This window comes from Lissotriton helveticus, chromosome 2_1, assembly GCF_964261635.1.
Source record: "Lissotriton helveticus chromosome 2_1, aLisHel1.1, whole genome shotgun sequence".
NCBI lineage: Eukaryota > Metazoa > Chordata > Amphibia > Caudata > Salamandridae > Lissotriton > Lissotriton helveticus.
In genome coordinates, this window is record NC_136059.1 from 1,960,325,932 (window position 1) to 1,960,353,189 (window position 27,258).

The 27,258-nt window shown below is 47.2% G+C and overlaps 1 protein-coding gene across 1 annotated transcript in view; it reads left to right on the forward strand.

The window, feature by feature from the left end:
* Positions 1-27,258, forward strand: part of EDNRA (endothelin receptor type A) — a 266,521-nt gene that overhangs the window by 98,927 nt on the left and 140,336 nt on the right. The window contains exon 3 of the mRNA XM_078676896.1: positions 5,205-5,332. Within this exon, the coding sequence (XP_078533022.1) occupies positions 5,205-5,332 (128 nt within the window). The remainder of the gene's footprint in view (positions 1-5,204; positions 5,333-27,258) is intronic.

Here is a 27,258-nt window from a genome sequence, read left to right on the forward strand (position 1 = left end):
TAAATGGGCATTGGGCACAGAACCCCCTCCTTTAACAGCTGGACAATGGACATAGTGCTGCGAACAAACTGCAGTCCTCTCACCCTGCTACACACTGCAACTCCTTCACTTCAAGTTTTTCCATCGGCTGTATCGCACACCGATACAAATGCAACACATTGGCTTGGGGGAAGCACATGGTGAGAGATGTTTGGCACCCCAATCTTTTTTTTCTACACTTGGTGTGGGACTGCCGTAGAATAGCAAACTATTGATGTGCAGTACACCACACTCTTCAACAGATCACTGGCCACCCTACACCACAAACTCCAAAGATTAGTTTATTGGGCTATGTTATAGACATGCCCCAGGAACACCGACGCCTCACTGCTATGCGTCTGCTTCTGACTAAATGCCAAACTGCCAGAAACTAGGGGAGGAAATCTGTGCACAGGGTCACATCCTGGCATATTGCTAGGAACAACTGGCCAGCTATTGGGAACGTGTGCCACCAACCTCTCGCCCCAAATACATTTGGGAACCACTGTTAACATATCAGCGGTTAAGAGACTCTTCTCCATCCTGAATGCCCGCAGATTGAAACCCACTGACTGTTTTTCAGATCCTGGATGTTACAGTAACAGGCCTTGTATAAATATTATTGACATGTGCGGTATTGCTTGATTCCTTCCTTGCGTCATCTCTTTGTAGAACTGTTTACACTAAGACAATCATTTCAGGAACTTGAAATGATGGGCTATTGTGATATCATTATACATTTGTCTTGCCCTCACCTTTTGTTTTCCCTTTCCTGTCCTCCCCTATTCTTATGTATGCTTCTTGCTGAGTGTTTGAGGCTACTGCCTCAGTGTTGTTTCTTATATCAAATGCTAACAAAAATAATTGAAAACATAAATATATATTTGGAAACTGAATTATATGTTGAAAAGTATTTATTTTGACCTAAGAGTTTTTCCTATATACTGACTCTTATTGAGTTGGTGCATTCAACCTAAGGGAAAATTAGAATCCATTGCTCAAGGGATCTTACAGACCTCTAGATACTCCCGTTGAAGGTTGAGCAGTAAAAGAAAGCAATAGGATCTGGGCTTTAAGATTGCCAAAGATTTCACAATGCTCTTTGTAATGAAAGGCAAATTCAGCAGACACTGTGACTTATACATGGTTTGAAGGGCGAGAAGCTAAACCCAGCAAGAACAACTGTTTGCTGATCCTAACTCCTATCCTTCTAAAGAGGGAATGCTTTTTAGATCATACAGCTCGGAGCAAACATTCTAGCTTTATAGTGGACCCCGCCCCTGAAATCCATCCCCACACCACCACAGGCAAACACGGACGGCCATATTATCAAGCCTGGGAGATAAAATTATCACCACTTTATCGGCAGGAAACTGCCGCTAAAGTGGCGATAATGGGCTTGATAATATGCTCCATGGAATTCCAATCAAATCTCATGTTAGACGTAAAGGACATCTAACATGAGCTTCGATTGGAATTCCATAGAGCATATTATCAAGCCCATTATCGCCACTTTAGCGGCAGTTTCCTGCCGATAAAGTGGCAATAATTATATCGCCCAGGCTTGATAATATGGCCCGCAGTTCCTGGAAGTAATCAATAACTTCCATTCTATACAGAGGTTTGCTTGTGAAGCGCTTCACTGTATTTCAAAATGGTGCCCCATATTTCGCAAACATCTTATTGTGACGTTGGAACTCATAGCAATTTTGTCCTTTTGTTTTGATTTTTGAGGGCATTCTAATCCCTCTTGGGTTTACCCAGTTTATGAGTGATTGATACACGAACCCCACATTATCTTATTTATTTTCTTTAAATGACACTGGGTTTACAAAAGTTTCACAAACAACCTCACCAATTTTTTCAAGTCCTGGCTACCAATAAATGTATGTTAGTTCATGAACAGCTCAGAATTGGTTCACAAATCGCTGAAAGCACAATAGGAAAATGACCTTGATCACTGTGTGCTAGAAAGGGCAAATGTTTACAGAAGAAGTTGTAGGATTGTATGATGTAGTCTAGTGTTTGGGGGGTGGAGTTCAAGGAAGGAACAGGAACGGGAGGAGCCAGGGACCGGGGCTAAGGCAGTTAGAGCCGGGACCAGGTCACAGTAAGATGCAGAATAAAGGCTCCCATAAAATATAAGTAGTGTCTGTCGTTATTACGAGCAGGACACTACAGAAGTACGTGGAAACACATCTTTGGTGATTAGTTTTCTTTTTTTACTAAAGTATAGTGCAGCAGTCAATGCCTAGTTAGACAAGCCATTTCTGAGTATGGGACCAGTCAACAGAAAATAGGTGGGCACGCCATGACATCTGCCACAGTCTATGCTTTGTATAAAATCGGATTGTAACAAGCAGTTTTTGTTTGAATTTTTGAGACTGGAAGTCAGCTCGATTCTGACCTTTAAAAAATATGAATCGGTCCCCTCTGGCAAAAATTGTCCTTTTAAATTAGACTTTGGTGACATTTCGGGAAATAGACAAGATGACGCCAGAGAACTTTCTAGATACCACGAAACAAATACACTTGAACTTCAGTGTAAGTTATGCAGGTGTGAACCAGCCCTTTTTCTTAGAAGATAAAAATAAAAACCGCCTTTTGCTTCAATCAGCTCAAGGTGGCAGAAATGTAAACCAGATGGAAGACAAACCATTTTTGGAACCAGTGTTAAGGGTTTGAAAAAACATCTGTTGATTCACTTAGTAATTTCTACTTGCTGTCTGACTCAGGACTGACCCAAGGAAATCCTAGATAATTATATTAGTATGGAAAATGTTGTTCTAGCATGACATGATATCCATACTAACAGGTGGCAAACCAGAGATAGTGGGTAAGAAACTACATTTACCACATCCGAATTTAAGAGCTCAAAGGAAGGTAGTGGGTGTAATATTTTAATAATTCATATTTTAATATAACATAGTTAATTATTATTGTTATTTTTATTATTATTGTTAGTGTTGTTTTTATATAATGGTAAAGATAGTATTATGCATTACTGTACTGTGCTATTACATTGTGTTGAATGTATTTCTACCTCAATGGCACTATTGGCTAAAATTCAAGAACCAACAGCATTCCCAGCAGTCTTGTTAAGGTATTATTCAGTATTTTGGAGGAGAGTGTATTAATCTTTCTTAAAAATAAACATTGCAACAGCGCTTATGCTTTTAGGGAAGCAGAAATGTGTTGTGGCACAATGTGCTCCCCAAAAGACACCGGGCATATTGTTTGTTACAAAGGTGAAAATCCTGAGGCGGTATTATACAAAGTGCCCAGGGGGCGCAGCAGGCATTTGTGTCTGCTTTTAGCGCCTTAGGGGCACTTGGGCATTACAGAAGGGACCGCAAACGCTTGTGCGGCCCTTTCTGTAATACAGATAGCGATGGCACCTATATACCGCCAACGCTAACATTAGCTGGCGCTCCCTCATTTGCATGGGGCGTATCCCCATGCAAATGACAGAATCTCTTTACCGCTGCTCCTGTGTTATACTAAAGACGTGGGCACAAAGGTAAAGAAGCTGTCAGGAGGCACTCTGATAGTGCACCCCATGATGGCAGTCCTCTGGAGGCAGAAGGGGGTCCTATGGACCACCTACACATTCCCTTGCAGGCAGGTGCAGATACTCACTGCACCTGCTTGCAAGGGGATCTCTCACCCCTGTTGAAAGTACAGGCGGGTTGTCGCCTGCACAGTGAAACATGGTGGAGTGCTTCAAAGCCACTCCGTATTTCACTTGAATGTGCTGACCACAGGGCAGCGCAAGTTTGCGGCTGCCCTGGGGGCAGCGCATTTAATCTAATATGGCGTACTCTCTTTGTTAGCTCAGAGTGCATCTTATGAAAAGTGTGCGCGGCACTAACAAGGAAAATGTGCCGAATTGTATGATATGGCTCCAGGTGAGTAATTCAACATTTATTCACATCTGTACATTATTTAAATAAAACGTAAAAAGCGAGGTGTGCAACACAGTGTGCAGTGATTGTGTTGTCACACAGAAGGAGAAACAATAATTAAAATAATTGTATGTTTAACTATTGGGGTAAAACAAAAGCCAGGAAGGAGATACTTCAAGGAATTTCCGTAAAGGTAACATTTAGAATCTTTCCTGGTCAGTTAGTGGATCAATGTTTCAATCCAACCAAGGAACAGGGTCTTCATCAGGATGAAAAAAGGGTTTGTGTGAGAAGCAGGTTGGGTGGGGCAGACAACCTGAAATGTGAAGGCCTAGATTTGACCGCAGAGTAGTCCTATCAGATGTCTCTTAGTTTGAAAACGTTGTTGATAAAACAGTGTACTGAACATAATATGAAATGAATGAATAGGTATTTATTCCCAAATGTGTTGAATACATCTCCAGTATTCTAGACAGACATTAATGCAAATGGATTCAGTCCTTCTGTTTAATTGCAGATGGCCTGAATAGTTTTGTAATACAGATGTGATGATAAAGATATCTCTTATCTGCACTATATTGTCATTCATAATACATATGCCACTGTGTCTTGAACTATTAACCCTATCTAGATCACACTTTGCCCTATATAAAGATAATGCCGGCTCAAATTTTTCTAAAGAAGTGAACATAGTTATATGCATAGCATGAGTGCACTGATGATTCAGTTTTGTATTGTCCTCATTTTAGCTGCATAAAGTTGGTCTAATTGAAAATAACAACAGTAAGCTGTTTTAGATGTTTTTTTAACATCTTCACTGGGCGGTAGTGAATGTGGGTGTTATATTTGATCTGTATGGTCCTCTTGGCAGTGCAGAAAGGTATAATCTGGATCATAAATCAGTTGTATGAAAGTTGATGACTGATGTGCACTTATATATGACACTATTGGTGAATCAATTTTCAGTACATAAATATACAGTAACTAAAAACGCCTACAGCATTGCAAAATTCCATGTTCTTATCACCATGCTGGATTACGAATTGTAAGGTTATCAAAGGGGGTTTGAGGTACTTCAGAATATAAGATCCAGTGGGTAACAAAACATAGGAAAAGACATAATGAAATAGCATAACTTGCTTGCCTTGACATTTACAGTTTGAACTGGGGGCTGCGCTCAGCTGATCTGAGATGGCACGCCCCCATTGTTCGGACCGGTTCATGGTGTGTGCCCAAAGGGAGGCCCTGTCTGATCTCTGCCCCCTTCTGTCCTTCCCTCAGCTCCTTGCTCAGCGGTTCCCCTTCGTCGAGTCGCCGTTTGGACTGTTCCTCTGCAAGATGGTGCCCTTCACCCAGAAGGCCTCGGTCGGGATCACCGTGCTCAATCTGTGCGCGCTCAGCGTGGACAGGTAAGCCACAATTTCTCTTTAACTCTTGCTTTACTTTCAGTGTGTATATTTGTCAGTGACACTGTTTTGCCGTAATACCACCCAAGTGCTTTGCAAGCAGCAGCGTTCAAACATCTCTATAGCCCAATACATTCACAGAGATAAATGCATAACCGAGCGGTACAGTTAGCCGCTCTTTGCGCCACATATTCGCTGGTGTGAAGTGACTGATAGACAAGTGATGAAAAGTGAAGGGTCTACCCTTCAGTCTACTTTAAAAGGACACAGCCACCTTTAGGGTCTGATTCACAAAAATGTAAGTTTACGATATTCATTCACAGAGGGATTTACGAATAGTATCTTTACGAGTGCGAAAAACACCCACTTGTAAAGATACTACTCCTAAATCCCTTTGTGAATAGCGACAGGCTTTTTGTCTGACACTGTACAGCATTATCGAAATAAATAAATAAATGAATGCATGATGACACAACCGGTGCTGGAAGTTGTGTCATTCCACTAGCACACACATGTGTGCTGATGTCAGCAGAATGACGTGAGTGCAATTTGCTAAAATGCTTTATTTACCTATCCAAGTGGCACCTGCCATCTTTGATATATAAATACAAAAATTAAAGAAAACAGAGATTTGTTTTTTATAGGAGCACAATAAAAAATAAAAAAAGATTGTGGGGACAGGAGGTAGGGGGAGCGAGTGCGGGAGCACAAAGAATGAGAAGGGAAAATACATGGTACGAGGGAGAGAACAACACAACTGGAGAGAAGAACCCAGAGCATAATGGGGTGGGGTGGGGTAGCGTAATAGTGCCCACACCGCCACGCGCTCCCCCCGCTTGTACAAACACACACTTACACTTCCCACACCAAAGGAAACTCAGGAGACATATCTGTGGGAAAGAACTGTTGCAGGTTTATTTCATACAACACAGGTATGACGTTATGGTGGGTCATCTTACGGGCGATCCAAAGCAGGCAGCCCCTCGCTGTCCCGCATGCCTAAGGAGCCATTTTGCACGGCGAGTCGATGCTCTGACGGTGCAGCACATTACCATTTCGTTAAACTCCCGCCCCCCCTGTCAGGGCGGAGCGGTGTGGCACACCCCCGGTCGGTTCAGGCCCCCCGACCGCCCGAAGGACTAACGGGGCGCCAACGCAGTTTCCCGGAACCTCTTTCGGCTCCTGGTCCTTGGCTCAGGCACCCTTACTGTGCCAGGCAGAGGTACCCTTACTGTACCCTTCTGCCGCAGAGGTACCCTTACTGTCCGTCTGCTTCCAGATTGCCCTGTAACTCCGCCTGCAACACAAAACCAGACCATTACAACATTCAAAACTTCGCTCCGCCGCTCTAGCTGCTGGGTCAGGTATCAGGGTGGGAACAGAGCAGAGCCGCGGGAGAATCCGAACGGGAAGAGAGAGGCCGAGCTATGATGCTGCCGCGTTAAGTACCAAGGGGGGCGCCCCTCCTCCCCAGGTGAGCCCTCCCCTTTGGTTCGTGTTCCCCTGCGGGTCCCGCGGTCAGCGGCAAAGCAGACAGCGCACAGCGGTAAGCACACAGTGGAGCGAGTAGCACACTAATGTGACAGCAACAAAGGAGGGAGGATAGAAGCAAATGAGGACAAGAATATCACAGAGCACGAGGGGCAGGGGAGTAGTACGCAAGTAAAAAACATAGAGCAACAGAGATGGCTTTTTGGGGCGAGAAGGAGAGAGCTGGAAAGCACGTGCTCTCATTAAGTGCCAAATCAAAAAGAAAAAGAAGTTCCTTAAAAGTAAGCAGTGAAAAGATATTAGCCAGCCCATCAGAGAGATGGTGAAGAGGCTATGCTCAAGGAAGGGATACACACGAGATGGATAGCCTCGGACAAGGACAGCCATCGAATGAGAAGCAAGCAAATGAGAGTGAAAACAAAACCAACCAATGGTAAGCAGCAGGTGGGCTTAAGCTCCTATAAGTTCTTGGTAAGCCGAGTGCTCAGCCTAAAAATTAATCAGAGCTGTTTTGCATTTGTTTTTGTATTTAGCAAAGGTCCTCTAGACCTTATGCTAAAAATGAATATAAAAACTCAAGTAATAATCAATTTTGCCTTGTTTGTGTTGAGCTAAGGCAGCGATGCACACAATTAAATGGGTAACAAGACTCACAAAAGTTGTGCGTACCCATCTTGTACGTTGTCTATCTGCCCAACATTCAGCCAAATACAGTGTTACCTCTGAGGTCTAAATGAGGCCCATAAAGTTTGTTGCAGAGTTTTTGGTACAGCACCTCCTTGGCCATAACATATTAAAATGATAACATTCGGTATCAATCACTTTAAAAAAACACCAATCTGTATGATTATTATTATCATAATCATCTTCATTATTATCATCATCATCCTTGTTATCATTAACATTAGGTGTCCTCCTATTCTAAAGGAAATTGCTTTCAATATAGGTATCCTTTTATATTATATTGAAAGCCGTGTACCAGTTCAACGATGACATTGTCCTTTTCTGAAGACCCCGTCTGCCTCTCCGTCTAAGGATTCTCCTTTGGTTGGTTGTGAGCCTCCTCTCCCTGAATATGCTCATCATAAATTCCCCATAATGCCATTCCTTAATATGTAAGATCACTCTTCTCCCGGTGGTCTGTCCGGTGTCCAAACAGGAATTCCAGATTAGTATTAACAGGAATCACTTTTGTCTGATGGAGCGCAACATTTTTGTTCAATTGTGCACATGACTTTCACCTCTAGATGACAATAAGCAGGGGTGTAGATATCAATAGTGCAGCAGGTGCAATTGTACTGGAGCCCAGGGGCATAAGTGGCCCTCTGCACCTCAATTATGACTGTACTTCATTATTTAAACCCGGTGTAGGGACCAATTTGACTTGCTTGGAGTTGGGACCATGGGGCCCTTGTTAGGCTGCTGATATAAGGTGATGGTCCTCCACCTCTTGCCAAATGCACGCATAGCTTTTTAAAAACAGCTTTTTTGCTGCATTGATCTAATTTGTATTTTTCAAATATTATACGTTTTCGGCTTTGTATATCAGCAGGAACTTCATAATTCTGCTCCTTCTATTAGAAATTAATGTTTTGTCTTTACATCAAACATGGTATTTACTACATAGAATATAGTTAAGAGAAAAATCAAAAGTGCACATTTTTTTTTGGGGGGGGGGGGGCAATATTTTGTCCCCCCCAGAAATCCTGATAATTAAAATAAAGATAAGGTGGGCTATTTTGACTGCCTGTGAGACATCGGGTTTCAACTGTATGTCCTCACTCTCTGAACACAATGGGGCACATATTACTATGACTACAATTTAGCCAATGATGTTTCAAGGCATTCCTAAAATGCACACATTGTAGTTCTCAAGGCTTTTGAGTGACAGGTTACCCTTACTTCTGAGTCATTCCACAACACAGCTGATAAGCTTATAAGGATTTATTCACAAATAAAATACCAAAGCATTTCATATAAGATATTTTCAACAACAATCATTTTCTACGTGTGGAGGGTACTTCATGTCCTCCTAGTCCCATTTAGTTGCATCCTGCCCATAGGGATTGAGGGGCCACACCTTTTGCCCATCAAGAAGAGCATCTGTCAGGCTGGGAAAAAGTATTTATTTTCTGATCAGGCAGACAGGAGGAAGACAAGCACTAAATGTGCAGGCTCCTGGCTGCCAGAGTTGAACTTTGCCGGGCTGAAGATTTCACAGCTCTTGTGGGTGTGACCTCTTCAGCCTGCCAAAGCACCTCTGGTCTCTCCCCCTCGCGATGAGAGGGAGTGCCACTCATTGGCTCAGACCTAGACGCTTCAGTTTTAAGCGCTCAAGTACCCAGGGTCAAATGTCAATTTCTAAAACCTCGTCACAGAGTGGGGTGAAATCAGCAAGTCTCACTGACCCAATCCCACTCAGTGACGAGGGAGAGACTATTGACTTCCTTCATTGGCTAAGGTCAGCCAATGAGGAAAGGCAGCACTCCCATCCCTCCTGGGATCCCCGAAGCAAAATTGCAGGTAAGTGTGATTTTTTTTAAAAATTAATGTTTGGTGCATGTGTGTATGTATTCATATTTGTTAGGGAGTATTGTGAATGGATATGTTTGTGTGTGTGTGCATGTGTGGATATGGGGGTCTTTTGGCAGACCACCAAAGGGGCAGGGTCACCCTAAAGTCCACGGGTCCGGAATACAAACTGAGACCAACGCTGGAGCCAGAGAGAATGGATATTTATTACAATCTCATGAGATGGAGAGGGCATCCACAACAGACACCCATAGCTGTCTGAGGAGGCAGTCTGATCAGTGCTTTGGTTCTGCACCTTATATACCCGCTATCCTGCCCCAGGCATGCAAGGGAGTTGTACCAATAATACTTTATTACATTACTAAACAATGGTCAATCTGGAAGATCAGCAGGTGAGTAGCCTTTGGGGGTTTCCGCAGGACATGGGCAAAACATTATAATTACATAGTACACAGAGGTCAATCTGATTAGTTGGTACTGCAGGGCATAGCATGTTTACATGTCAAACAAAGGTTCATCTGATAAGCAAAGGTAACGGTGAGGCCCCTGCAGGATGTAGGCGAAAAGCATGTTTATACAAATAAGTCCACAAATATTAGTTGTTCGGACCACTGCAGGGAACAGGCGAGAGGTATGATTACACAGCAAGCAGGGATAGGCCTGTTGATGGAAGCCTGCAGGGCGTAATGTACAGGGTGAGGAAGATAAAAATTTGAGAAACTCCCTTTCCGACTGGTTGAGCACGGACTGGTCAGTTTGTAGCAGGCCATAGCACGAACAGGGTGTGAGTGTCCGTGCAGGAATGCGGCAGGTCAAAAGTGGAGCTTCAGAGTGTTTGTGATACAGAGAGAAGGTCAGTCACAAAGGGCACAGCACAAAATGGTGGAGTGAATCACAAAATGGCGGAGTGAATGGCAAGACAATAGACCCACTTTTCCACACATGTGTGTGAATGCATGGGTGTGATTGAGTGTATATGTGTGCATATGTGTCCCGTCCGGCTTCTCCCTGCTAAAATTAACGGCAGACATTGGTCCCAATTCCTAAATGGCCCTCCATGACGCAGGGCCAGAATGCCTGAACCACCTCCTCAATTTCAACACCCTGCCAGACAACTCCGCTCCGCCCAACTCGCCCTTGGCTCTGTCCCACTGATCCACAAGACCAAAACCGGAGGAAGATCCTTCTCTTACCTCGCCGCCAAGACCTGGAACAACCTGACCCAATTCAGGAAGGATCTTAAGACCTGGCTCTTCGACTGAAACTCCACACCCAGATGGATCAGCAGCCCACTGCACCCCAGTGCCTAGAGATCCTCACGGGTGAGTAGCCGCGCTTTACAAATCCCTTATTGATAGATTGATTGACTTTAGGAAAAAAGGCTGTAGGCACCTGGCCTGGAAATCTTTTACAAAGGACCATCATCAATAAATTCTCTTTGGAACTTTCATGGTGTCTTCTCTAAATTAATATTGTTTAAACTTAATGCGGAATGTGGGACATGGCCATTGTTAAATTTGACATTAAAAAAAATTGGTGGTGGAAGGAACTTCTGTGAAGTAAGAACTTTCCCTTAATGATTGTTTAGTACTAAAAAACAATATCATCTGGTTCCATTTATTCAATTATTAATGTCCTTGTCGGATTCAAATCTATTTTTCTTCATTGACACATGCTTAGATGAATATTTCATCACATATAGTTCTCAGCAAGTTTAAAAATATTGCATATATTTCTCAAACCCAAAAACAATGCTCGCTAAGCATCTGTGTGAGAGCTGCCAGCTGCGTGTAATGCTTTGGGGATGTTTCCCAAATTAGACACTGAATAGCAGACTGTATGCATCCCAAAAACAGCCACTGAGAAAATGAGTATTACAGAGCTGTGTTGATGAAAACATACTATAGACTCGGTTTAAAAAGTGAAAAAGGGGAGGCGTGGCCAAGATGGCGGCGAGCTAGGACGTGTTTTCCTGAGCTCCTGCTCGCCGTCCACCACAGTTAGCTTTGCCTAGCACATACCGGAGCCGTGCGACCTCAATTAGTCAGCTGGGCGGACCGAGACACCCCGGTACCGGCTAGCGAAGCGGATTGCCCAGGAGAGTGACGCTGTCCAGAGGAGAGAGGGAGCGGCCCAGCACCCGAGCGGCACGCCACGACCGCAGCCTCAATTAAGGGGCGGTCTCGTCTGGGGATCGGCGAGGTCGGCTTCACCTGCAGGGGTCGGCGGATTGCGGCCTGGCTGGCCTGAAGACCGCACTTTATCGCCTGTCGGGGGTGCCAACGACTGCCCGGTGCCTCGACCCGCAGCTGCCTGGAGGGCAAGTAGGCGCTGCTGCGACGGAGGGAAGACAGCACGAGTGGCCGGGAGTAGAGCAAGTGCCGGGATTGTGGCGGGTCCCCTGAACGCCCGGCCTTGCAGACCTGGGGCTGACCCACCAATTCCCGAGAGCCCTGCATACCAGGAGGTAAGGGGGGGAAGACCCCAGTGGTGGACTGCCACCGGTGCAGTGGGAGTGGTGCTTCAGAGGCAGGAACCCCAAGATCAGCGAGGAGAGGGGGCCCCGGGATTACCTACCCAGTTAGCGCAGGTTATGACCACAACGAGCACCGCAGTCTGCGCTGGATAGCACCGCTGCGGCTTGTGGGGGTGAACCTGCCGCCTTTGCCCAGACTGTGGCCTTCCTGCCCTGTCTACGCACCGGCCTCTGGGCCGCCATTTTCCTCTCCTTCTTCGCGGTGCGACACATTGGCACAACGCAGCCGGAGAGCCGGGACACGGGGGTGAGAGCGCTCAGCGAAGTGCTGGTGGACCTCACTGTGGTGGCGTAATTGAGAGTGGAGGTGGCCCGTTTTGCGGAAGTCCCACCCGCTGAGATGCTCTAGTGAAGTGGCGATCCATCCGGTTCAAGCGAAGGTGGGGCTTGCAAGAGTTGAACTCACAGTGCGCTGTTGTGGCCCTTGCTGGCTTGAGGTGATCGGACGACTGCTGAATGAAGGTACACCCCTGCTGGAGGCCCAGGGCCGCGGTAACTCTCTATAAGTGAGGCCTAGAGTCCCATTGGACAGGCTCACACAGCTGTAACGGGCTGGCCCTGCATCCAGAGAAGTAGGGGCTGACTGCCTTGGCGGAGCGTGGGGCCCCGGACGGTGGTTTCCCAGAGCAGCTGCCCTCCCGAGTATGTCCACGTCCAGACACGGAAAACAAAGGCCCAGATGGACATCTTTGGCAGAGCGCTCCCCGGTACCAGTGGGACGGCAATCACACCTAAAATGGCAACCTCCCAAACAAACCCATCTTCAAGCGACGAGCCTATCACCAAGGCCTTCATGGAGTCACTCTTTAAAACCCTGCGTGCAGACATTCAGACTGTTAATATAACAATAGAGGGATTTTTTCAGAGGACAATATTTAAAGGGGTCCAGTGTACGGGTCCTATCTTGGGCAGTAACAAAGAAGTGTACAAAGTTCCCCTGAGTGTTAGTGTCACTGGAGGGTCTCTCTCTCTCTCTCTAGAGTGACGGTGTATAGAAGCGTCAGGGAAGAGTGGTCCCTATCTCGGAACTAGGGATGCCTCACACAACTTGCTAGCTACATGACCGCTGTTATTTTGCCAGAAGGTTGTCTCGTCTCATCATCGCCTTCCTGCTCCGTCGTCAGGCCGGCGCTGCAATGCCTGACGGGTAGCACAGAGTGCTACACTCTTGTGGAGATCTTTTGTTCCTAGCCGATGATCGAGTGTGTGTGAGGGGCCTTAGTGATGGAGTGGTGAGCGTGAGGGAGTGTGAGTGTATTAAAAAAAGTTAGTGTAGTCTACTAAGACACCTTTATTCGTGTAGCTAACTACCTTGTTAAAAGAGGTGAAGGGAGGGGTAACGGGACTCAAAGACCATTGAAGTTGGTCTCGTTCCACCCTCGCCTTGGGTCAGGTCGACATGTTTCATGCCCTATCGGCAATTCTTTAGGACCTTAGTCGTGCTCATAAACTTGTATTCAGCCCGCTGGGGCTAGGAAGTGCGTGGAATACAACCTGGTGGGTCACAAACAGGAGCTGGTAGGTATCCTGCATAGGAGTCCACCCCTCAATCCTTTGATGTTGGTCCACACAGTCTGTTCTAGTGGGATCTGCACTGTCAGGTCAGTATCTTAACAGTGCGAGGAATTATCTTCTAGGCACCTAGATCCGTGCTCCGGCGTGTCGCTCGGCCCCTATTCAGACTGTTAAGACAGAGCTAGCAGCGGACATTAAAGAGATACGCAGAGATGTTGATGGGATCAGTGAGAGAGTGGCCACATTGGAGGACAGGAGTGACACCACTACAACCGACGTCGCCTTCCTGCAACAGGAAATCCTCCGCCTTCAGGACCAACATCTAGACACCCAAGTGCACCTCGAAGACCTAGAGAACAGATCACGAAGACACAACATACGAATACGGGGAGGCAAGGTCACAGAGGATACAGCGGACCTCTTCGCATTTACAGAGGGCCTCTTCCGACACATCCTTGCAGCCCCTGAGGACATGGCCATCGTACTGGATAGAGCACACCGCGTTGGCCCCCGTCGTGCTCCTAATGCTCCTCCGGCAGACATACTGGTGTGTTTGCAGGACTTTAAGATCAAAGAGCCTATCCTATCCAAGGCGAGATCTCTTCACCCTATCTCCTACAAAGGACACACTCCGGTACTATATCAAGACCTGGCTCTCATTACACTACAATGCAGTCGCCAATTTCGCCCGGTGACAGAACATTTGAGACCGCAAGGTATCCAGTACTCATGGGGGCACCCATTCAGACTTATATTTTGTTTTAACGGCAAACTGCACCAGATGCATTCGCTCATTGAGTCTTGTCGGCTTCTAGGCCTAGCGCTCCCAAACGAGGACGAAGTTACTCACAGTGGCGCTTCAGTGCCCAAGGTCACACCCTTGGGATGGCAGCGCCAGCGAAGACGCAGACGGCTTCAGAGGCCAGACAGGGCAGACATTGCCAGCAGGAGGCTCTAGCTTCTGCTGTGGAGGCCCTATCCGAGAGTGACCAGGGGGCTAAGGGATGAACTGTTCTTCAGCGACCCCGGCTCCGGCCTTTTGACCAATGGCTGATGGCGGGGGAAGACGGGTCTCCTTTTGCTGGTCACACTGCAAGTCCACTATGACGACCTCCTGGTTCGCCCGGGACGGCGGACATTCTTTTTGGACATATCCTTTTCTCCTGTCGTCCCTCCCTTTGTTGTTGTTGTACTTTTATTGAGGCCATGTCTCACTTGGGGTTTTGGTTTGAGACAGGAGTCCCCTCGTCCAGCTTTCTCTTTTGTTGGCAGTCCTGCTCTCCTTCTAGGTCGGGATGACATTGGGGCCTCACTGGTGCCTGTTCCTCTTTGCGGGTCGTATCCCCCACAGCGTTCCGCTCACTATCCCATTCTTACATAACACAGGCTTCACTCAAAATTCTCACACTGAATGTGCGAGGCCTGAAAAATCCTGTTGAGCGAAGAGCGGTCCTTAATTACCTTGAGCAATCCAAAGTGGACATCTTTCTGCTTCAGGAGATGTACCTTTTATCCAAAGACCACCACAGGTTAAAAACCCGGGCCTCCCTGACACAGCTTTACTCCTCTAACGCCACTAAAATGGCCGGGGTGGCTATTCTGGTCTCCCGCTCATTCCGGGGCCAGGTCCTTCGAAAGGAGGCTGAGATTAAAGGCCATCTCCTCACCTATCAATTCTCCATGGGTGGAATGTCACTTGTGGTGGGGTCCATATACGCCCCTAACGACGGGCAACTCGCCTTCCTCCACAGAGCTTTACAAGAGGCCACCGCTCCTGCGGACCGCCACCTGTTACTTGGGGGAGATCTCAATATAGTATTCAATAATGACATAGACCGCTCCTGTCAAAGGACACACCATGCCGGGGTACTCATGTCTCGGGGGCGGGCTCACCTGGAGGAGTTGGGGCTGATTGATCTTTGGCGTCACCTACACCCACGCGCTCGTAGCTATACCTTCTACTCTGGGGCTCACAAAACATACGCACAACTTGACTATTTTCTTTGTTCCTCCTGTCTTAAGACCCACGCTCAGGACACTGAAGTTCTCACAGCTTCTCTCTCAGATAATTCCCTGGTTTTAGCCTCTTTTTTCCTGCCAGCACCGGTGTAGCCTCAGCGACATTGGCGCTTACAAGACACGTTACTCCAACGCACCTCAGTAGTGGAGCAGGTCCAGAAAGCCATCACTGACTTTCTCAATCATAACGCTAACGCAAACACTTCATTAGCTACACAGTGGTGGGCATTAAAAGCAGTATTTTGGGGAGTGTTTATTGCTATATCTGCATCGGATAATGCGGAGAGGGAATGCAAGCGAGCCGAGCTCACGCAGAGAGTTTTGGAGCTAGAGCAAAAGCACCAACGCATGGGCGCCTCTATGGCGTGGAGGCAACTTTGCATCAAGCGCAAAAACCTAGCTGCCATAGATCAGGACAAAGCCGAGTATGCTGCTCTCCGGCTCCGCCACTCCTACTATGTGGGAGGAGACAGGTGTAGCTGCCTATTGGCAAACAAGCTGAGAGAGGCTAGACAACGACAGGGAGTCCGTGAGATTCGAACGCCGGGAGGGGAGTTGGTCACCGAGGATGAGCTTATGGCAGAGACATTCAGGGGGTTCTACACAAATCTTTATGCTGGGGACCGCTTAGATAACCAGGCCAGTGCGGAATATGTTGCCAGAGCTCACATGCCCTCACTGACGCAGTCCCAGGCGGAGCACCTTGACAGGGGTATCCAGAAGGAGGAGGTCATCTCCGCTATCTCTCACCTTAAACTGGGTAAGTCGCCGGGCCCGGATGGCTACTCAGCGGCTTTTTATAAATCCTTCTGTACTCAGATAGCGCCAATCTTAACATCTCTCTTTAATACCTTTGACCAGGATGGGGCTATTCCGATAGATATGCTGGAGGCGGCGATAGTGGTTATCCCTACCGGCCCATCTCCCTTTTAAATATAGACATCAAAATATATACTAGCATTATAGCCGCTCACCTTGCTCCATACATGGCCCAGTTAGTTGGGCCTGACCAGGCGGGCTTTATTCCGCAGCGACAGACCAGTGACAACACTAAGCGTATCCTCCATCTGATTGAACGGGCATCTCGCACTCAGGGAGAATATATGCTATTGGTCGTCGATGCGGAGAAGGCCTTCGACAGAGTGCACTGGCCTTATCTTGAGATGGTCTTAATGGCAGCCGGGCTAGGTGAGAAACTGCGGACTAGGATACTGAATGTTAGACGGGGACCTAGAGGGTCGGCCGAGCACAAGGGGAGAGGCCTCCAGTGAGGACCGTCTCCAGCGATCGCACAGACAGGTAACTTCCCCCCCACAGATGGACACCACACGAAGATCAGATTAATACCTTTTATGGGCAGTTCTTGAAATGAGGCAGTATGATACAAGGAGATCAGGAAACGGTGGTCCTCTCAGCTCTAGTCTCTAGTAGGAAAAAGGGGGTAGCGGGACAGTCTTGGTACCCGTAGGTACGGCGGTGGAACGGTGATAGCTCACACTCCTCGAGCTCGGTGTTCGGACGGGTCGGACCGCGGCAGCGCCAGCAGGTCCCGAAGAGGTCGTAGGTGGCAACGGGCCGCGGCAGCGCCAGCAGGTCCCAACGAGGATGAAGGTTACAACGGGCCGCGGCAGCGCCAGCAGGTCCCACGAAGATGGAAGTTACAACGGGCCGCGGCAGCGCCCGCAGGTCCCACGAGGATGAAGGTTACAACGGGCCGCGGCAGTGCCAGCAGGTCCCACAAAGATGGAAGTTAACAACGGGCCGCGGCAGCGCCAGCAGGTCCCACGAAGATGGAAGTTACAACGGGCCGCGGCAGCGCCAGCAGGTCCCACGAAGATGAAGGTTGCAGAAGGCCGCGGCAGCGCCAGCAGGCAGGACAATAGTTCACAAGGCAGGGCTGCGGCAGCGCCAGCAGTCCGTCAAGGATGAGTTCGTCGCGGTGTCTCTCGACTCCAGGATACAACTGCCTTCCTGTTCTGGGGCTGCCTTAGTTATAGGTCTGGCGCTCTTTGATGTCCGGACCCTCGCTCTTGGAGGTCGGGAGGTCCGGGATGAGGGAGTCCAGACACCCAGCAGGGGGGTGGAGCCAGCGCCCGGGGAGGCTGGGGGTGATCGGCACCTGGCGGGAGAGAGCCATCGACCCTCCTACTCCCATTGACCTGCCAAGTGGTCCGTTCACCTCCTGGGTGGATGGTGGTGCCGGGATGTCGGGACCTGGCCAGGCCCGGGGTTGGGGTCGAGCTGCGGCCACGCGGCCTCGTGGCGCAGTGTCCAAGATGGCGGCTGGCCCGGGCAAGGGTGCTGACGGTGGCCCAGGCCAGGGACACAGGGATTCCCAGGAGTAGACGTCCCATGGGGGACGGGTTGGGGGTTGCTTCTGCGGGTAGTGCCTGGAAGGCCGGTACCAGGGCCCTGTCATGCGGGGAGGGAGCGAGCTCTTCATGGGGCCTGTCCAACACTGAATTGCTACCGATCCCCCTGGGCGACAGTTCGAGTGAACGGTCACACATCCTCTCAGCTCCCCATTGGGAGAGGCACGAGACAGGGGTGCCCACTTTCACCTCTCCTTTTTGTGCTATATATGGAGCCGTTGGCACTTAGGATACGGCAACACCCACTGATAACCGGGAGTAAGTTTGGGGGAGATATCCACACCATCAGCCTCTATGCGGACGATATTCTCCTATCGCTCTCCAACCCAATCACGGCAATGCTCGCCCTGTTCGCTTAACTACATGGGCTTGCTTTGGGATCAGGCTTTAAGATTAACATGGATAAGTCCATAGCCTTAGACATCTCCCTGTTGCCGCCTACTCTTGCTCACCTGCAAGAGGAACATCCGGTACTATGGGCGTCATTGACGGTCCCCTACGTAGGGATCCAACTGGCATCCACCATCCCAGCCACGGCCGAGGTTAATTATGCTAACCTTCGGAAACGAATCCGAGCAATGCTCAATAGCTGGCAGCACTGCACCATGTCCTGGCTAGGCCGGATTGCAGCCGTGAAGTTCTTCCCCAGATCTTGTACCTTTTCCAAACTCTACCCCTCCGACCTCCACAGGGTTGGCTCCAGCGCACACAGGCAGATTTATCACGCTTTATCTGGCATGGCCGCAAGCCGCGATTCCGCCATCGAGTAGCGGCTTTGCCACCAGAGAAGGGTGGAGTGGGACTTCTCGACTTACAACTCTATTTCTATGCAACCCAACTTAGGTACTTAGTGGCGTGGCAACGCCAGGAGTCTGATAAGCATTGGCTGTTCCAAGATTGAGCAGTGGCGGGTCGACCGTTCCAAGGGGTGTCATTCCTCAGTCGACAGCATAGACCTCCGAATCTCTATGCCTCATATATCACAAGCACGATCCTGGACGCATGGGATCACACGAACACCTCTAAACAAATCACCACCTTTCCGTCGCCTCTCACGCCGTTATTCGACAACCTGGAATTTCACCCTGGCACGGAGGCTTCCACCTTCAAATCATGGCGCTCCTCTCCCTGCAGGTCCCTGGGACATCTCTTTGATCTAGACGGCATTCTTCCTTTTCCGCGATTTAGAGACATCTATGATCTTTCGGAGCGGGAGCGACTGCCATACCTACAGGTTCGACACTGGGCCATGCACCCCAAAGTCAGACCACAAGCACAGCGCCTCCTGACAACATAGGAGAAGTGGTTAATAACGCGCGCTTCCGACAAGAAGCTAATATCTGATCTCTATAAAATGCTGTTGACCACCACTACCTATACGTACAATGCAGGCCGCGTCCGGTAGGAGTGGGAACTGGGGATGACCCTGAGCCACAAAGAGTGGGAGGAAATCTACTTCAGAGCCAGGCACTCAGCTGTACCATATGGGCCTTACGGAGACATTAACGAAGGTAGTCACATATTGGTACTATACCCCCGAGCGCATACACCAGTTTGATAAGAACAGGAGCGACCGGTGCTGGAGGGAATGCGGGGAGGTGGGCACACTGGAACACGTCCTTTGGAGTTGCCCGGTTCTCCAACCTTACTGGAGCACAGTCCTAGACGATGTAGACACACATTTAGATACACAGATTCCAAGGTTTCCCTCCTATGTTCTTCTGAGCCTGCCCAATCCCCTCACCTATTCTCTTTAATCACGTAGAGGTCGATTGATTGCTATTGCCTTGGGAGCGGCGACTCAAAACATCCTTGCTCATTGGCGCTCCCTTCCACCACCAACACACACAGTCTGGCTCCAGAGACTGTGGACGGTGTTGGGAATGGAGAAACTTACCCTGACATTGGCAGGCAGAGGGGCTGAATTTCCTGATCTGTGGTGACCCTTTCTCACACTATTGAGGTCAGAGTTTCGGGAACTAACCTGTCCCCAGTATCTACGACTCCTTTGTCTCTCAGATACGCAACTCCCAGCAGCTAAACCACGTAAGACACACCAAACTCGACGCTGAGAACTGCTCATTGCTTTCTGTATTTTCCTCTTTCTTTTCCTTGTTGTTTCCGGTGGACGGGGGAGGGGGGAAGGGAATGGGGCGAGGAGGGGTAAGAGTTCTTTATCTTGGGGGTTTTCTCCTTTGTTGAGTGAGGGCCCACTCCATGCTGTTTACTTCGGTAATGCCACCAATTTCGACCTGAGGGTCACTTGTATGTACTATTAATGGAGCAGAGTGCCTACCTTCTCTTTTTCGTTTGTTGTAATATCAATAAAGAGATTTAAACTATAAAAAGTGAAAAAGAAGGGTTGATGCGATGGGATTAAATTTAGTCTACTCCATGTGTTCTACCATAGCACTTAGTCAGATTTGGGGTCACATTAAAGGGACTCTGAGCACACTTTCATTTAAAAGAAAATTTGACACACTATAAATATGTAATACATGCATCATTAAATGGATTTATGTTTGTTTTAGAACAGTTATTAATATTTGGCATCTCGGATTTTATTTCAAATCAATGGTTGAAGGGGTGCTTGACTACAACCAATGACCAGATCCTGATAAAGGTTCCACTGATCCTGCCACTCATTGGCTAGGTCCAACATGTCGGGGATTTCGCAACGACACTTTAAGGATTGAGGAGCTTCCACCAATCTAAGCATGAAGGTGAGGCCTGCTTCAATGTACGAGGCTACTCACATAAATAGCTGCTGAGCTCCCCCTGCAAAAGGCACAGTGCAAAAACTGGCAGCTCTTGGATGGTATGCTTGTTTGCTGACGACAGCCTTGTGTACAAGTAGAGTGGTGCATAAACACTCTGAGAGAAGGCTGGTAACAGGGGACTATCCACTCTGCGAAGTGTGCAGGTCCTCCCCCACCTGGTCATGTGGACTGGGAGTAAAGTAGCACAGTCAGAGGATTTGTAGGTCTTGTGGAGTGATTACTATGAACCCATATCTGGGCATAAATAAAAAGGAAAAGGACAAGCAACCATACCACTTGTGTCACAGGATGGTGGTGTGTTCTTGGGGAACCCAGAGACTGGTCTCATATTTATCAATATTGTCACACAACACAATAAGGCACCTTGCTGCGCTGCGTGAAAGGGAAAGGGCAGTAATGCACTGTATTTAACATGATACAGAGCATCCCTGCTCTCTGCCTGCATTGGCACACATTGCTGCCTAGCACCAATGCAGGCACCCTTGCACCATGGTGCAAGGGTGCTTGCTTGCGTTGTAGGCAGCATTGCACCTTCCTGCACAAAAACAATCTGCAGAGGCATTTTCTTCTTTCTAAATGTGCAACAGCATGTAGCACACTTTGAAAGAGGAAACAACAAGGAGAAATAAAGATATTTCTCCTTGTTGCATCTCTGGTGGGAAGCTGTATATTTCTGATGCATTCCCAGGTCTATCAGTGTTGGTAAATCGAGTAATGTGTCAGAATGCATGGGTGGATGAGTGGGAATGAATACCCACCACCAATGGCACTTCACCCTGCTTTGCGTTACTCTAGATTTATTAAACCATTCAGACCCTTGCAAGGTGGCCTTGCGTGGCTTGATAAATCTCATTTATGTTTTGCGTCACCCTTGCATCCCTGTGAGTGGGGTAAGGGCGATGCAAGACCTTGATAAATATGACCCCAAATACTTACAGGTGCTTCCTATTGATTTGTGCTTTGCACATCTCTGCCCTTTACACGTTTTTACTGCGTGATCTGATGCCTAAAACGTCCTGAGGAACATCCTTTGCTTTCACCCAGGTGAAAAATCGCCTTTCTTATATGGAGACAGCTATGTGACCCCAATGCATTGAAGGAAGAGAAAAATATGCCAGAGTCGGACCTGTTTCTTTAGCAATCTGCCTCTAGTCTGGGGGATTTCTTAGCCCAGGCGATGAAGGGGCGTAATTATCAATATTTCATGTAATGCAGTAAAGCTAGACACCTGGCTGCGCTGCATGAAAGAAAGAGCGCAGGATTGCACCACATTTTTTTTTCCACAACATGTTTTTATTGCTGACATCCAATGAAAGACGTGGGCCTCATAGGGTACCCATTTCCAACATGTAAAGTGACAAATATGTGAAACAACATTTCCAGCAATCATAGTGGATTGATTCCAAAAACAATACATTATAATAAAAATAAAGAACAGAAAAAATCCAACTGTGCCACATTGCTTCCCCTTGACTGATATATGAAACCTAGAAAAAGGAGAAAATTCTGCTATACACATGCATAACGATTACAAGTAGTACGTATATACCAACTAGCTAGTATCATGAAAGGGATTCATTAACATCCGATAAGGGGAAGGAGGCTCTAGATACATTCCCCTATACTCCGCCCACCTTTTTCAGATTTTGTAATGTTTCCGGAGGCATCCTCTTGCCTCAGAGACCGGGAGCTCTAAATCCATACAAAAAGTCAAGACTCCTCTTCCACACCTTGAGTGACAGTGCTCCCTCAGCCTTCCAGGCCTGGGCACTGTCTCCCTTAGCCAGTGTTAGGCCCGGAAATAGAAGATGGCGTTTGTACGGAATGCACCATATTTAACATTATATAGCACATTCCTGTTCTCTCCTTGCATGGGCACACTTTTGGCTGCCTAGCGCCAATGCAGGCATCCTTGCGTCATGGTGCAAGGGCGCCTGCATTGCAGGCAGGTTTCTTTTTGTCCAGGAAGGGAGACCTTTATGCACAAAAGCAATCCTCAGTGACTTTTTCCTCTCTACTTGTGCTGCAGAATGCAGCACACATAGAAAGATAAAAAAACGAGGGGAAATAAAGATATTTCTCCTTGTTGCGTCTTCCTTGAGAAGCGTTAGCATTTAGGAGGGTCGTAACATTTTGACGCATTCCCAGGTCTACCACTCATTGTTAAATCTGGGAATGCAGCAAAATCCATGGGTCGATGCATGGGAACACCCATGCTCCTTACATGGAACGGCTCTCTGGGGCAGAGTAAGGCAAGGCAGTGAGCTGTGCTGACTTGCGTTACTCCAAGTTTACTAAGTATTGCAGGGCCAGGCAAGGGAGCCTTGTGAGGCATGGTATATCTGACTTTAGTGGCATGTTGCCCTCGTGTTACCTTGCATGACGCAAGGGTGATGCAACACTTTGATAAATCTGGCCCTCAGTGTTTGCACAGCACAAGCCATCCTCTTTTGCCGAGATTATGTGTGGACTGCGACCTGTGCCCGAGGAAACCTCTGCTTTCACATTCTCTATATGGTCTCAGCGACCGGTGCCCGAGGAAACCTCTGCTTTAACATTCTCTTTGTGGTCACAGCTTGTCGTACAACAACTTGGACCAGTCGACTAAGCTGTGCTTCAAGTCAAAACCTTAGCTAACCCACCAATTTCTCTTTGCAGAAGCAGTCATTGTTAGGCCTGCCATGGCTGTTTAAACAATCTCCCGTAAATGTGCTAGAGAGTTCATGCTGGAGGCTCTGTTTGAGAATTGCCCTCCTCAGAAGGTGCTCAGGAGATTATGATAGAGATTGTGCATAGAAAACTGACATCAATAAAGACAACTGTTGAAAATTGGGTCACTGATTAAAGGAGAGAAGAAACCCTACTCAAGTAGCAACCCCAATTCTTGTCAGAGTGAAAAGCAAACCCCAATTTAACCTGTGCTTAACCCTTTGGTAGCGTGGCACAAAAACAGTCAGGCTTTTAACTTAGAGGCAATGTGCAAAGTATTTATGTAGCATTTCAAACAGTATTAAAGTAAAAACACAACACATCAAAAATCCTACACCAATTAAAAAACATAGAGTTGAATTTAATAAATTGTTTGAGTCCAAAACACTCAAATCAGTAGAACTGGAGTAATACAATTTAAAAGATTTAAGTCAAAGTAGTGCCTAGATACACAAACTGCCAACTGTGTTATCTGGTTGCGGCTGACCAGAATAAAGTTACAGTTCAGGACGACCGCGATGAAGTGCAGGCCACATACATTGACCCAGTTAGGCCCACTGAACAAAGTACTTTAAAACCTGGTTTGTGGAGCGTTGCGAGATCCCCGTTGAGGATGCGCCACACAGCAGTGGTTCCGAGAAAGATGCGTTGTTGCAATGCAAAGTCCTTTGTCGTCGTTGAGGATGCCATCAATGAGGGGCTTGCAAAGTTCAGCAGCAAGGATGTGTCGCTCAGCGGCGGTTCCGAAGAAGCTGCGGTGCTGCGATGCGAGGTCCTGTGTGGTCGTCGAGGATGTCGTCGATGAGGAGATTGCGATACAAGGGCCTGGGTCAAGTATGTGTTGTACAGCACCGGTTCCAAGGAGTCTCCAGCCTGCAATGCGAAGTCCGGAATCAGGGATACGTCGTGCTGCAGCGGTTCTGAAATGGAGCTGCAAGGAGATGTGTCATGCTGCATCGGTTTTGCTCACAGGGCCACACTGGGCTGGCAGAGCACTTTCAGTCCTACTTCCAAGGGTCCAGGACTGGAGTGGCACCACTAGGGGGCAAGAATCATACCAGGCAGAGTCCACGTGCTGGGTTCAAGGTGGTTGAAGCCTTTTCTGTCCCTGAGACTCTGATCAGGAGGCCAGCCAAATAGCCCGTGGAGTCACACTGGTGGTCCAGAGTTCAAGATGCAGGTCCAGTACTTTCGCTCAGGCAGCAGGGTAGAAGAGTAGAGCAGCACAGCAGTCTTCCTGAGTCGTCCACAGGTCCCGAAGTAAACTGTTGGTTCTGAGGGCCCATTATTTACACCTGGTACCAGCTTTAAAGTAGGTGAAGGTTCCTCTCTCAGAGATGTTTGGAATTTCCTGCTTCTCGGCCCAGGTCCCAGCTTGTCTGGGGTCACAAAGACTAGTGTCAAGCCGTTTATGAGATGTACAGGCAGAGCCTTTAAGATATGTAAGTGTGGTAGCTGACAGCTCCCCCCATATAAAGTCAGAGATGACCCATCCTCCCAACACCTATTGTCCTTTGCCTCACTGTCTGGGAGCAGGACAAAAAAAACAAATACCAGCTACACCTAGTCAAGTGCCCATGATACTGGCTGCAGACACAAAATGGCTGGTATAAGAAAATGCCAACTTTCTAAAAGTGCAAATTTTTAGAATTGTGACATCAAATCCGACTTTGCCATTAACGAGGACTTTAGATTACAATTTTTTAGACACCAAACTAAACATTCCTACCTGCTCCCATATGAAGTTATCACTTATTAAAGAAATGTACTACGTTAACTCTGTGTCATCCTATGGTAGAGGCAGGCCTTGAAGTAGTGAAAAACAAATATCGGATTTTTTTCACCACCAGGACATGTAAAAGTTAAAAGTATATGCACAACTTATTAAATACACTACCACTTGCTCTATGAGCTTCTTATGGCCTACCCTAAGGATTACTTATATGTATTAAAAAGGAAGGTTTAGGCCTGGTAAAAGCTGTGTGGCCAGGTTGAAATGTCAGTTTAAAACTGCACACACAGGCTGTATTGGTAGGCCTGAGGCATGTTTGACAGGCTACTTAAGTGTGGGGGGGGGCACAATTAGTGCTGCAGGCCAGTAACATTTAATGTATAGGCCCTAGATACATGTTGTCCACTTTACTAGGTACTTACAAATTAAATAAGTGTGCCAATTGTATGTAAGCTAATTTTACTTTGCATAAAGGAGGGAACACAAGCACTTTAGCACTGGCTATCAGTGCTAAAGTGTGCAAAGTCCTCAAAGCCAACAAAAACGGTTTAAAAAAACAGGAGGATGAAGACAAAATGTCTGCGGGTGATCCTGCAGAAAGGGCCAAGTCCAACAATGACCATATGATCAGTCAGGATGAAGGACCTAGTATCAACAGCAGCTGAAGTAAAAGCAATACAAAATGACCTGGCATCCACCCTTACATGGTTGGATACTATGATGAGGAGGGTCACCGCAGTAGAGGATTATATCAAGCAGATGACCAAACATCAGACTTGAGCCAGTAAATGCGAAACCCACAGAGAATGTTAATTGACTTGGAAGACAGGACCTGCTGAAATAACATCCATTCTCTAGAGCGCCTGGGAACCTTGAGAAAGATAAAATGTGCACCTTCTTGGCACATTTCTGCCTGTTATCATAAATTATGAAGTTGAGCCTCCTTTGTAGTACTCGAGAGCACATAGGATCTGCTCATGCTGCACGACTGAACCTCCAAGGCCCATCATACCATGCATCTTATGTCACGACGGGCCTGACAAATGAAATCCTTAGCCAGAAAACGAAGTGGCCCACTGTTATAGGATAACTATAAGATCTACATCACAGCCAGCTACTCACAGGAGATGAACGCTAAAAGACAAATGTTTCTTGCCTTGGGCTGCTGAAACCTGCTGCAATGCTGATTACTATTGTTGCAGCGTGAAGCTTACTAAATTTTTCTCTTTACATCAAACCAAAGCTTTGAATCATCAGGCCCATTTCCTCCTGTTTCATGAACACACAGATTTCTCAATTGTGTATCTGTATACTGAAAACCATGGTCCTCCAATGGATCTTTTTGTTGAGCTAACAAGGACTAGAATATTTGGAGAACGTGAAAACAATTATTCTATGAGGACATACAATAAAATAATTGTTATCTCAAAACCTTTATCATAACTTTTTTGAGATGCTGTTACACACCCTGACAAGAAATGTAAAAAAAAGAGACAGAATTGATGTAGATAACTCATGAAAAACATTTATCTATAACCTCAGTTTGGATGGACAGATCAAGAATTTGCGTTTCAAATCAGATTTAATGACAAAATTACTAGTACATGTAGCCTCACAATGCAGTAGAAGCATTAAAAGACAGCAGGATGTTTATATGTGGAGAGAAACAAAATGAATTTCGAGATTCGGTTATCAATCATACAAACCAAAGCAAGGCTGGTCGATTCGGTTTGTCTTCATATAAATCTGGGCAAGTCAGAACTGCAGCATCTCATGCCACAGAAGGAGTCAGCTAACCCTTGAGCTGAAAGGTTATTTTCTATCCATCTTTACCAGCCAGCAAAGTACAGGTTCAAGGGTTGCAGTTAGGAATAGTTCAGTTAAATTAAGGACGTCACCACCCAGTATAGATGGGAATAGCATAAGAGAGTCATAAGGAATCAGAAGTCAGTCCAACAGCATGCCAGGCAGGGAAAATGGAAAAATGACAGCTAGCCCCCACTACTCCTCCGAAGGGGCAATTATACCTCAAAAAGTTCCTGGTTTACACGCCTTAATGTATCAATTTCATCAGTCCATGAGGTTCTCATTGGTTTCTCATAGTGGGTTGTTGTGGGGTGATCAGTGAATCACACAAATCCGGAAGAATTAAGTAATCCTTTTTGCAAATTTCATTAAGATCCCTTAAATTCAATTGTATCCCATTTCGTCCCTTCCACGGAAGTAGGTGGAGATTTACTTTG